This window comes from Lutjanus erythropterus, chromosome 19 (assembly GCF_056507025.1).
Source record: "Lutjanus erythropterus isolate fLutEry1 chromosome 19, fLutEry1.hap2, whole genome shotgun sequence".
Taxonomy (NCBI): Eukaryota; Metazoa; Chordata; class Actinopteri; order Lutjaniformes; family Lutjanidae; genus Lutjanus; species Lutjanus erythropterus.
In genome coordinates, this window is record NC_139335.1 from 5782732 (window position 1) to 5795298 (window position 12567).

Consider the following 12567-nt stretch of genomic DNA (forward strand, 5'->3'; position numbering starts at 1 on the left):
TTTCTTTTACTTTTTAGCTTGCTAGAAGACAATGTAATGTTTTGTTGACTTTATAGCTAGGTAGCAGCAGAGTTATGTGGAATTCTGATAGGGATTGTAATGCAAACGGTATAATAAATATCAGGAAAAGGTGAATGTACACACATTAAAATCCCAGACGAATTATGAGAGTCAATCATGTTGTATGAATCCATCCACATCATTTAATGCATTGATGACTGAGACCTATATAACCTGTAAAACTGACCTGCCATAAATTCTTACACTGAACACACAGGCTTTCAACACACAGTGTGATAATGGGTTTCCTCTGTTGCATTCTAAGTTAATCATGTTCCTGCATTAACCCCTGACCTTTACTCTAATATTTGCATTGATTTTAACTGGCCCTAATACGTCCTCAGGGCAGAAGGCTGGTAGAGGCTGTGACCAGTTGTCCGAAAACTGAGATTTTTCAGAAGCCTATCATGTGTGTCTCGATACGCATGGTGGATGGGTCAAACAAACACTGGACTTTGACCCAGAAGAACAGGGTTTGTGTCCTGTGTGAAACCATTTGATTCCTGCAACATGTTCCACAAGAAGTTGGGACAGGGCCATGTTTATCCTGCGATACATGACCTTTTCTTTTAACAACACTCAGTAAGCATTTGGGAATTAGGACACTAGTTGTTGAAGTTTCTAAAGTCAAATTCTTTCTCATTCTAGCTTGACATTATGACTTCAGTGAGTGAGAATGTGTTGAAAATATCACAAGGAATAGTTAAACTCACCCAGAAATAATCGCAGTAGCTCCATTCGTTGGGCTTCAGGAGCTGCTGCTCCGGACCTTCTCCAGGCAGAGGGAAGGTCACACAGTTGATCTGAAGCAAAAAGGAGAAGAAATATGGAGATAAAGAGCATTGACCTACCCGAGGAGTGAAAAACAACAACAAAAAAAAAATGACAAGAAGATCTGTGACTTGAGAAGTGGGGTTGAACGAGGTAACAGGCCTGGGTTTCATTTCATGCGGATGAGAGGAAAAAGGTCAGGCACGAGTAAACATACAAATGTGGTGATGTTGACCATCCAGAAGGTGACCCATAAGCCTTCAGGGGGAGAGAGACACATAGAGAGACAGACAGAGAGAGAGACAGAGACTATGTCCAGTCAGATACAAAGAAAAACCTTTTGTGCTCCAGTGTCTCCCTAAAATTGAACAAACAAACCTAATCCTCTTGAGAATATGTGGTGTTGCAGATAAACAGCCAGCACTCAGCCTGAATACAGACTCCATGGTCCACAGCGTCTTCAATTACTCTTGGGGCTGCAATTATGTAATGTTCACCATCTGTGAGCCCTCCCTCCTGGCACAGCAAGATGCCCTCTGTGCCATGTCAACCACTGCTGCAAACTACATGGGCACCCAGACAGGATGCTTCATCTACAAACATACAAAAACACACTGAGTCACAGTGTGTGCTGCATGAGCTCACCACTGTTCTGCTGTCACACAGACTCAAGAAAAACATGCAGCATTTACCAGCTGGCTCAAGCCAACTGCTTCATTCTGTTAATGTTCAAATTTCATGTAAAGGTGTGAGGAATCATTTGGAGTCTTTGAACAACATGATGTCAGTTAAGTGCACACGGGGCGTTTGCGTTCACTAACTCTGATCATGAATACTGAAGGGAACAACTGTACCTGGCCGCACCTTCCTCTTTAAAAGTCCTGCCCATTGGCGCACAGACTGGGTGCAAGTTTATTTGATATCTTGTAGACGTGGCAGAAAGGACAACTGCATCAATGTCAGACAGCCGGTTACTGATGTAACGTAACTTTACTTACGTAACTGAATTTATATCATATATGTAAAATAACTTATGTTTGTAAAGTAGCTAAGCTAAAGTTCTTATTTTAATCAACACCATGATTTTTTTCCTAATCCTAACCAAATAGTTTTGATAGTTATTAGTAGTTTTCAGATAATTATACACTAATGAAAACTGTGCCATATTTTGCCAATAGATCCCTGTAGAGCTTACACATTGTACCTTTAATAGAAACTATTTGTCTGCTTGGTGCTGATCAGTCGGTGCACAGTGCAATCAGCTACAGTCTATTTAACATGTTGAAGTTGATTAAAGTGGTTTAACTCAGCCAGACCGTGAGTAGCTGATCAGGCCTAGTTCCCAATCACCCCCCCCCCCCCCCAATCACCACACCTGCTGGTCTATATTCACCTGCAACCAGCCCTTTTACACATCGCACTGAATAAAACAGAAAGGAGTGCATGGAAATGTGCTCTGAATAATCATCCAAACGGAGGCATACACGGACAGCTGCAGACACCACAGATGCATGACCTACTACCTTGCACTTGGCATTTATTATTTAAATTTCAACCGAGGGTGCAAAATATCAAACTGAGGGTGCAGTGCATGCTTTTGCACCCTTGTAGAACAACGCCTGTAGCTGATGAACCAAAACACAAAACTGTGAGAGACCAAAAGACTGTGTAGTCCTGCAGAGCTGGTGATAATTCTCAGTGTGCTCATGTGCAACACACATCACACACTCATCTGATTTATTTTTAAAAGTAAAACATCTCTGCTGCAGCCTGGCTGTGTGATTCATGATGGGAGGTGTGCGGTTCTGCATAAAACGCTTGCATTGAGCAGCCATAAACAAATATTGAGCATGAAAAAGCCGAACTTCCAATGAACACTCCACATTGACCTCTTCATTCTCTGCACTGCCACCGCAGCACTCCATCTGAACGGCTTCCAATAAACAACTTCAAAAACAGATGAGTAATACTCCTTCTCTGTTATATAATCACTAACATCCAGAGGAAATACTAATATGGCTTCTTGCCAAACGGGTGTTCCGATATACGACGGGAAGCAACTACAACAGGAGAACTGAAACGACATGCATACATAAACACATTAACTCACAGTAACACTTTGTAATGTAAAGGCACGCCAGGCGGTGTGATTTAGTCCGTGTGCAGACCAGTCACTTTGTTCATTTTCTGCCTCAGAGATCATACTGATTGTCATGGGCACCAGATTTTCCATTACACTGACTCCACATCTATCAAGACTGTTGTTTATCTGCCTTTCACATCCAGCAGAAAATGAGACCATTTATCTAAAGGAAGGCTGTCTGGCTAACTTACTTCTCCTTTATGGCTGCTTAGTGAGCTTCTCTGGGGCTGGGAATTAAATATTAATATAGATTACCTTTGTGACACAGTGTGTAATAAATCCTTCTGAGCGACCTGAAGACATTCTGGGGATGTTTGAAGGCCAGCTGTTGTACTTAAAGGGACAGTTCACACCAAAATATCACATACTTTTCCCCTGGCCTGTAGTTGCAGAGTTTTGAAGATATCAGATGCAGAGATGTCTGTCTTCTCTCCAATATAATGAAACTAGAAGACACATGAAAGCGCCAAAAAGAACTTAACAGCGATGTCTCTTTCCAGAAATCATGACCCAGTCACTCAAGATAATACACAGACCTTGTTTCATGAAGAAGCTAGTTTCTTTCTACCAAAACCAGAGACGGAAGCATGCATCTACTCATGAGATGAGAGGTTACGGCTCAGCTGAGGAGGATGCGCTGATGTTTTCCAGTGTTGTGCATGAACGGGCTAAAAGAGGGGCGTTCACTGAATGTGCTCATGGTTTTGGTGAACGGTGAAGTGAACGGATCAGTTTGCAATTAATTTATATAAGAGTGAGTGTTGTTCATTCTTGGAAGAGGTAACATCATCAGTTGATTTTAGAAAAAAGGTGATCTCAGCAGAGAGAGCGTACAGATATGGACATAAATATTGATGTGATATAAAACCTCTGCTGCATCATGCAGAATTACATTTCTAAACTGCAGACTGGAGTCTCTGTTACAGTGAGAAACAGGCATAGAGCTACATTACATCTTCTCCTCTGTTTCGTCTTCTCTTCATCTCCTTGCAGCGCTCATGGATTATGGTGTGTTCACTTGAACTGAAAAGTCTGATTTTCGAGCTCCCACATCAAAATATTAATGGTATGTTCATGTTTGCCGTAGTGTAAAATGTTCTCAAATTGTTGTAATTTGTTGTTAATGACTATAGATGTACATAATCCTGGCCATTCAAATCACAACATGAATACTGTGCACCATTTAGTAAGACGTCATTGTATATACTCCAGCATCCCTGCGTGGTGGTTCAGTTGGCAGGTGTAGAAAGAAAACATTTCCTACATGAAACTCACCACAAAGTCTGTTTTGTCTGTGTACATTAGACACTTTTATTTTTGGCAGCTCTTCCAAGCCCCAAATCTACAAAAAGAGCCATAATGTTAGCTAAAGAGTTTAGTTAGCTAGAGAAGAGAGTCAAAGTCCCTCTTGTTCCAGTGTACCACCACAGGACCTTAATTTAGAAGAAATATGAACATTGGTCGATGGCAGAAAACCTTTTTTTGGTCCCATTTGAATTGCACCATGAATTACACATGCTATGTTTGTCAGTTTTATGTCATAAAATGGTTGAAGCATCAGACTGTACAGATTCGTAATAAGAAAGACTATAAACCCAGAAGTCGCATAACTGACGTCATGTTGTTTTACCCCCAAAAGCTATTGTTAGCCAAGGAAGCTAAGAGGACCAGGAATTGCTGGATCAAACACTTCAGGTAAGATAACATTACAAGGGACATAGTCTCTCATATGGTGGAAAAAAACAGGAGGCGAGCTCTGGTATTAAACCGACTGCATCACTGCAAAAGAAAAGGTTGTTAGCTTGTTTACGATACCATTAGCATCCCAGGCGCTCGTTTGCCATTTTCAGTGTCTAGGTCACAGCTTGGAGGTTCTTCTTGTTTCCTGTGGAATTTGAAAACGTAGATAGCGGACGCTGCAATGCCGCTTGAAGCAAGCGACCAGTGGCATGACTTATACCAACAGTGTGCATCCACAGTCAGACCACAAGTATGGAGCTATATTGGGGTCAAAAGTTTTGAACTTGAAAAAATAAAATTTGAAACTGAAAATTCAAGTTTTGATCTTGAATTTTGAAAAATACATTAGCGTATTCAAAATAAAAATAAGTGCACAAAAATTTTTTTCAGGTTAAATATAATTATGATTCACTCTGGTAATTCTTTTGAATAAATTATTAATTTTCATTTTTCACTTTCATATGTTTTGATGTTTGAGATCTTATTTTTTTCAGATTCAAATCTTATTTTTTACAGTTTCAAAAAAATTTTTTTCAGTTTCAGATCTTTATTTTTCAGGTTCAGATCTTTTCTTTTCAGTTTCAGACTTTTGACCCGAATTTCGCGTGGGGGGCGTGGCATCAACTGAGAGGGGTGTGGAATCATGACAGACAGCTTAACAAAAAGGCTGGGGACCTTCCCCTATCACGTTGCCTTCAGGGAACGTAGGAACTAAAACAATTCAACTCAACACTTCATGTAGGCTACACCAGGTGATTGGCAGTGAAAAAACTGATGTCAGTGACAAACTTCCATTTGCACGGCGTGCAGGAATAAATCTGTTTTAATTTTCTCTGTAGGTCTAAAGCTGCTAATATGTCACTTTATATACGTTTTATATTCTTTAATACGTGGTAGGTTTGTCCAAACATCGCCTTTTTTGAAATTTAATCCGACGTTTTCGGAGATGTGAGATGTGAAAGCTGTTTTAGACAGTACTGAGGACCAACTGCAGAAGCGGGGGGATAAATTATGCCGGATTGTTCACTTCAACAGACACACTTTAATGCTTTCCACGTAGTACTGTGAATGCAGCACAGTGTCCGCTCGTAATGATGGCGTCCGGCTCTGCAGGCCGATCTGCTGGAGCAGCACACAGGTGAGACATGTTCAAAATGAGAGGTCGGTTTGTGACAACATGCAATGTTTCTGGTGTCTTAAGTGGTGAATTGGCAAAGCTGGAAGTTAAGCATAGGGCTAAAACACTCGCACTGACACCATGCATCTATTTGCGATATAAACTCAGTAGGACTCGCGATCAACAACTAGCCAGAGCCCCGTTTCCCAGAGCCTTCGTAGCGCTACGTGCGTCGTAAGTCTCCCTTAAGGTTGTCCCAACTCTGGGAAACAGCCCATAACCTTAAGGGAGACTTTAAAATACAACTTACGACGCACGTAGCGCTACAAAGGCTCTGGGAAACGGGGCCCAGAGCCATACCAGCTGCGGTTTTGTTTAGCGTTACCATAGCAACCGTTTATCGTGTTCTTGTTTATTTGCATGTCGCTAGCTTTCTTCTTTACACTCATAGTGTCACTCATACACCCACACACTCGCACACACATCCCGTGTCCCCCATTTTGATTTATTATTTGAGGGTTGTTGTTTTTTTTTTGGTTTGTTTTTCATATTCGTTATGTCACCTGTAACACATAAATAGCAGGGCATCAGATCAGTCTAATTATCTGGTAACCCCATTTGAAGTCCTGACCCAAGGTTGGGAACCACTGCTGTAAGGAGTACACTTCACAAACACTAGCTGATAGCATTAGGCCACATTCATCCTGTAGCATGGATCAACATTTTCCACCGCAGGCTGCTGCATGGTGTCAGTGCGAGTGTTTTAGCCCTATGCTTAACTTCCAGCTTTGCCAATTCACCACTTAAGACACCAGAAACATTGCATGTTGTCACAAACCGACCTCTCATTTTGAACATGTCTCACCTGTGTGCTGCTCCAGCAGATCGGCCTGCAGAGCCGGACGCCATCATTACGAGCGGACACTGTGCTGCATTCACAGTACTACGTGGAAAGCATTAAAGTGTGTCTGTTGAAGTGAACAATCCGGCATAATTTATCCCCCCGCTTCTGCAGTTGGTCCTCAGTACTGTCTAAAACAGCTTTCACATCTCACATCTCCGAAAACGTCGGATTAAATTTCAAAAAAGGCGATGTTTGGACAAACCTACCACGTATTAAAGAATATAAAACGTATATAAAGTGACATATTAGCAGCTTTAGACCTACAGAGAAAATTAAAACAGATTTATTCCTGCACGCCGTGCAAATGGAAGTTTGTCACTGACATCAGTTTTTTCACTGCCAATCACCTGGTGTAGCCTACATGAAGTGTTGAGTTGAATTGTTTTAGTTCCTACGTTCCCTGAAGGCAACGTGATAGGGGAAGGTCCCCAGCCTTTTTGTTAAGCTGTCTGTCATGATTCCACACCCCTCTCAGTTGATGCCACGCCCCCCACGCGAAATTCGGGTCAAAAGTCTGAAACTGAAAAGAAAAGATCTGAACCTGAAAAATAAAGATCTGAAACTGAAAATTTTTTTTTTGAAACTGTAAAAAATAAGATTTGAATCTGAAAAAAATAAGATCTCAAACATCAAAACATATGAAAGTGAAAAATGAAAATTAATAATTTATTCAAAAGAATTACCAGAGTGAATCATAATTATATTTAACCTGAAAATTTTTTTTGTGCACTTATTTTTATTTTGAATACGCTAATGTATTTTTCAAAATTCAAGATCAAAACTTGAATTTTCAGTTTCAAATTTTATTTTTTCAAGTTCAAAACTTTTGACCCCAATATAGCTCCATACACAAGGGACAGTGATATTGGTGACATATGTTGTGCACGACAAAAGATGTAGTTCACTGAGCAGTTTCACACAAAACTAAACTAAATTACAACAAACAGTGACTTTCTAGACTTGCAAAACTATCTTTTGGATGGACAAACATCATATGTCTAATTTGTGACACAATTCAAAGGGAATCAGAAAATGATTTGTCTCTTGCCATTGACTACAGTTTATATTTATTTTACAAAGTAAGGGCAGGAAGTAAATAGTGTTGACAGGAGGTAAACAAACATGCACTTAAAATGGTTATATGCCACAAGTAGAGAAAAAAAAAACTACTGAACCAATTCCAAAACTTTTTGCATGTATCAGTCATTTAGACCTTAAAACAGGACACAAAATTCGTACCAGCCACATGCACTTGTAATATGGAAATGGGTGGTACATTTGTTCCACTGACCAAACGAAGAAACAACGGCAATCTGTTTAGCGACTGGTTAAATTTGAACATTCACTACAAGTTTCACCAGTGGACAAAAAAAGTTAATATTGCACCCTGCCCTTAAATATGTAAAAATAGGACCCAGGTGTAAAAAAAAAAATCTGAAATTACCTTTTAAGAAGTTGCAGCAGGCTGTGCCTTCATATTTTTTTCCTCCTTGAATGTTTCAGTTCAGCACAAAACAACGCTGCAGGCACCGTACAACAGTACCGATTTGTTGAGCGAATTGGGACATTTTGTCCTCACTCAGCATTCATAAACATTGACTCTCATGAGAGTTTTGTATCCAGGCTACAGGCAGTGGTTGTTTCAATGCACATTATAATGTTTTATTTATTTATTTTGCTGTGCTGAATACAGGGGGAAAATATCATGACACAGTCGGAGGAGAAATGGCCCATGAGAGACGTAAAAAATAACGCTTTGGCAGTCGAACAAACGGCTGAAACACAGTCACTTCCTCCCTCTCGCATCCATTTCTGAGCATGAGACTGTAGGATGCTCTGCTGCTGTTGCTAAGCGACAAATTACTTTTGCTGTAACAGACCCCACATCCGTCCACACACGCACACGCCTTCCCATAACAAAACAATCTCAGACTTTCTTTCTCTATATTCCCATTATTGCCTTTTCATCCCTCCATTCCTTTCTTCTCTTCCAATCAAAATGCTACAGCCGAGTCCCGCCAATGGAGCCAGATGACACTCTCTGCACACGCACACACACGCAGCACAGCAACAAGTCAAGCCGCACGTGAATGAATGTTTAATAAGCTGAAAATGGAGGGCTGAAACAGAACGCATTTGGTCACACTCGCTGCTGAAGGTGAAAACAAGGTTATGGCGCGGCTCATATCCCCTCTATCTGATGATGTGTAAAAGCCTTGGTGTCCTGCAAGGGTCCGTTTTTTGCCAACAGTCATGGATGTGTGCGTCTCCATGACAACTGTGGAGGGTTGTGTAATGTGAGGTGCACCATCCATGGTGAACAAAAAGACACCTTTGTTGACTGACGTCATCCACAGCTTCATTATATACCTGTGTTGTCTTTATCAGCTGCAGCAGGAATATTTCATGTTTATGCCTGATTCTTGTCACCAAACACAGATTATTTTATTCCATTTATCGGCTGTATTGTCAGATATTAACCTCTATTTCTTAAGATATAAAATTGTGCCAAAATACCAAAATAAAATTGCTTCATGCCTCAACACTGCAGCTACAAAGCGGTGAAAGGCCCTGCTGCAAAGAGCAAAGAGGAGCAAAATATCTTTTTTTTTTTCAAACACTATGTCTTCAGTGAATATCTGAATGGCGCCCCCCCCTTCTTTGCCAGTGTTTTCCATTTCAACACCCATTAATCAGTGCTATTGCTTTTGTCACCATGGAAACTGGACTTGCTGCATCTCCTCGCAGGTCTGCCGGGGTGTTTCACAATAGGCAGACTGACGGCTCCCGTGGCTGCAGCAGGTCAGCGAGCTCACCGAGCGCAAAATCAGAGCCTGAGAGACACAAAACCACCTTTCTCTGTCTGTCCGTCTGTCTGTCTTCGCCTCACCATCAGCACCACATGTTAACCTCATCACGACTCCACCCCCCACCCCTCCACCCTCACTCATAACGATGGGAGATTATATAACCACAGCTACTGTCTGGACATCTTAAGACTACAGAATATATCACATTTAAGCTCTGCTCTGTGTTCTGATGCAGAGGACTTGCAGTGAGCAGAAGGAGAAGTTCCTCTCAGTGTTCCCAAAACGCTGCTGCTGTGACCTACACTGCCCCGTGGATTAGACGTGCAGCCCTTTGAGGCAGGAAAAGAGGGAATACGGTATCACGCTGGGCACCAACTCGATGGTGAAAACGCTCAGAGATCAAGATCTTCATCTGTCAGAGTCAAGACTGCACGATGCTAAAAATACCAGCAGCGGCGAGCGGTCTGCAGGCGTACTTTTCACCCACTTCAGTAACATTTCAGCACGGTGAAAACTGCAACGTGAAAAGGGGCATTAATTTGTCACTGACAGGCATTAAATCAATATTATGGATCGAGGCCGGTTCTGTCAGCGAGCACGAGACTCCTGGACAGCTTCCTCATTCAGACTAATGTGGTTTCCAGTATGCAGGGAACCCCATGTTACTCCTCCAACACCCAGAATGCATTATGATGTCAAGCTGCGAGCTTGAAGACAATGTCAACAGATGATTATTAAATTGATCGCCAACTATTTTGATAAGCAATTGGTCGTTTTGACTCTTTATTTTTTGACAAAAAAGATTTTATTGACTAAAAAACTGATCCATCAATTGAGAAAATGATTGACAGATAATGAAAATAAAGCCCTAAATCAATTATTAAACTATTTTGATCACCAATTAATCATTTTTTGAGAAAAAATAGCTAAATTCTCTTACTTCACCTTCTAAAATGTGAATATTTTCTGATTTCTTGACTCCTCTAAACTCAATGTCTTTGGGTTTGGAACAAAACAAGACATTTTTAGGGATTTCTGAAAATGTGATCAACATTTATCACCATTTTATCACTATTTTTTGTGACATTTGATGTACTGAACTACTAATCAGTTAATCGCAAAAAATAATCAATAATGAAAAGAATCATTAGATGCAGCCCTAAATTGATTATTAAGTTAATGGCCAACTATTTTTATGTTCAATTAATTAGTAGACGAATTAGTAGAGAATTATTAGACTCATTTATTTAAGAAAAAAAGTAAAAATTCTCTGATTCTAGTGTCTTAAAGATTAATATTTTCTGTTTTTTTCTTTGTACTCTTCTGGTAGTAAACTGAACATCTTTGGGTTGTAGACAAAAGAAGACATTTGGGGACGTCATCCTGAGATTTTTCACCATTTTCTTACATTTTCTAGACTAAACACCAGATTGATTAAGCAAGAGGATAATCAACAGATTGATCATCAATGAAAATAATCCTGAGTTGCAGCCCTACAGATGAAGAAAGAAAAGAAAATGACTTGTTTTCATCAGACTCTCAGAGGATGGAGATGGAGGAACAGAAGCATGCAAGAAGAAGAAGGAGAAGAAGTTGGAGCTCGTGGTGGGTTACTCACAGTGATCTTGGTCTCCTTGACCTCCTTGATCTGCCTCTTGGCCGGCGATACGGAGCCGGGGGGCTGCGGGGCGAGACAGGAGGGATCGTCAAAGCTCTCCTCAGTGTCAAAGCTGGCTTCCATCATCATCCCTCTCACCTCCTCCTGCTTCTCTATTCTGGGAAAGCCTCACACTCTCTCCTCTCTCCACTCTCTCCCTCTGTGTGTGTGTGTGTGTGTGTGTTTCCCTCCACGCATCGACCACTGAGTCCTGCCTTCAGTCTCACAAAGCTACGGAGTGACTGGAGAAGGAGTCGCGCTTGCATGGAGAGGAGGGGAAGGGGAAGGGAGGGGGGGGATGTGTAGCGTCAGGAAGGTGGTGGTGTTGGTGGGGGGGGTTTGCAGGGGGGAATCGTTGGCGGCGGCTGTGGGAGCGTGACAGAGCCTCCGGTTAAAAAGCTGCTGCTGCTGTCACATGAGTTTTTAAGGGTTGAAGGGCTGCGAGGAGATGGATGCTGCCTGCGAGGGTCTCTACACCCCCCACCCCCACCCCCCCACAACCTCTACCTCCACCCTTCACCCAACGGTGTCCATGCAGAGAGAAAAGAGCAGTGAGTCAGTTCATGGATGATGCTGGAACAGAAGATGCGAGGATGCAAAAGCAGAAAGAGAGAAAGAAAAAAACAGAGTTGAGAGTAAGAAGAAGAGGGGGGGAGGATGAGGAGGATGAGGAAGGGGGATGGGGGGTGTTTATTTACATGATCCCTGGCACACCTCCCTCCCCAGAGAGGCAGATAGTGAGGGAGGAGGGAGCAGCAGTGGTGGAGGTGGTGAAATGGTTGAATGATGATCTTTAAAAGACTAATTATGATGGGGAGGGAAACGGGAGAGACGGAGGAGGAGAGACGGAGAGCAGGAGGGAAAACAGGCAGCCAATCAGACGCTGCCGCTCCGACTGTGTGTTTGGAAGAAATGTGTGTGAAACATCATCGACCGTGTTAGAACGAGGACTGTGCACTCTGAGAAATGAAGCTGCTGACCAGAACCGTACAGGGTTCTTCAGCTTTCCCCTTTTTGGTTCCTGGTAGAACATTTTATAAAGGTTATAAAGGTTTTATAAAGGACTCTGTTAGAGAGTTCTACATAGAACCTATCTACCTATCTACCTACCTAGAACCATCTGTGAAAGATTTCACCCACTACCACCTATGAGAGGTTCTACAGAGAACCTTTCTGTACTGTTTCCACCCAGAAGCCTCTCTTGGGGTTCTATCCAGAATCCAGCACCTTCTAAGGGTGCCAAGAAGAACCCATCAAGGGGCTTCTACTGAGAACCTTTTTTGTTCTAAACAGTTTCATTTAGAATACACTTAGCATGCTATGCTGAGAATGTTTCTTATAAGTGTTTTATCAAGAACCCACCAA

The 12567-nt window shown here is 41.8% G+C and overlaps 1 protein-coding gene across 2 annotated transcripts in view; it reads right to left on the reverse strand.

Annotated features, from left to right (window-relative positions):
• The window catches only part of gas7a (growth arrest-specific 7a), a 31555-nt gene that overhangs the window by 17816 nt on the left and 1172 nt on the right, over window positions 1-12567 (reverse strand). Inside the window, exons 2-3 of one of the 2 annotated variants that reach the window (XM_084744838.1) lie at window positions 11164-11226; window positions 774-863 (exon numbers count right to left, since the gene is read on the reverse strand). In XM_084744838.1, the coding sequence (XP_084600964.1) occupies window positions 774-863; window positions 11164-11226 (153 nt within the window). Of the gene's footprint in view, window positions 1-773; window positions 864-11163; window positions 11484-12567 lie in introns of those variants that run through there. The other variant, XM_084744840.1, reaches the window with a different exon arrangement.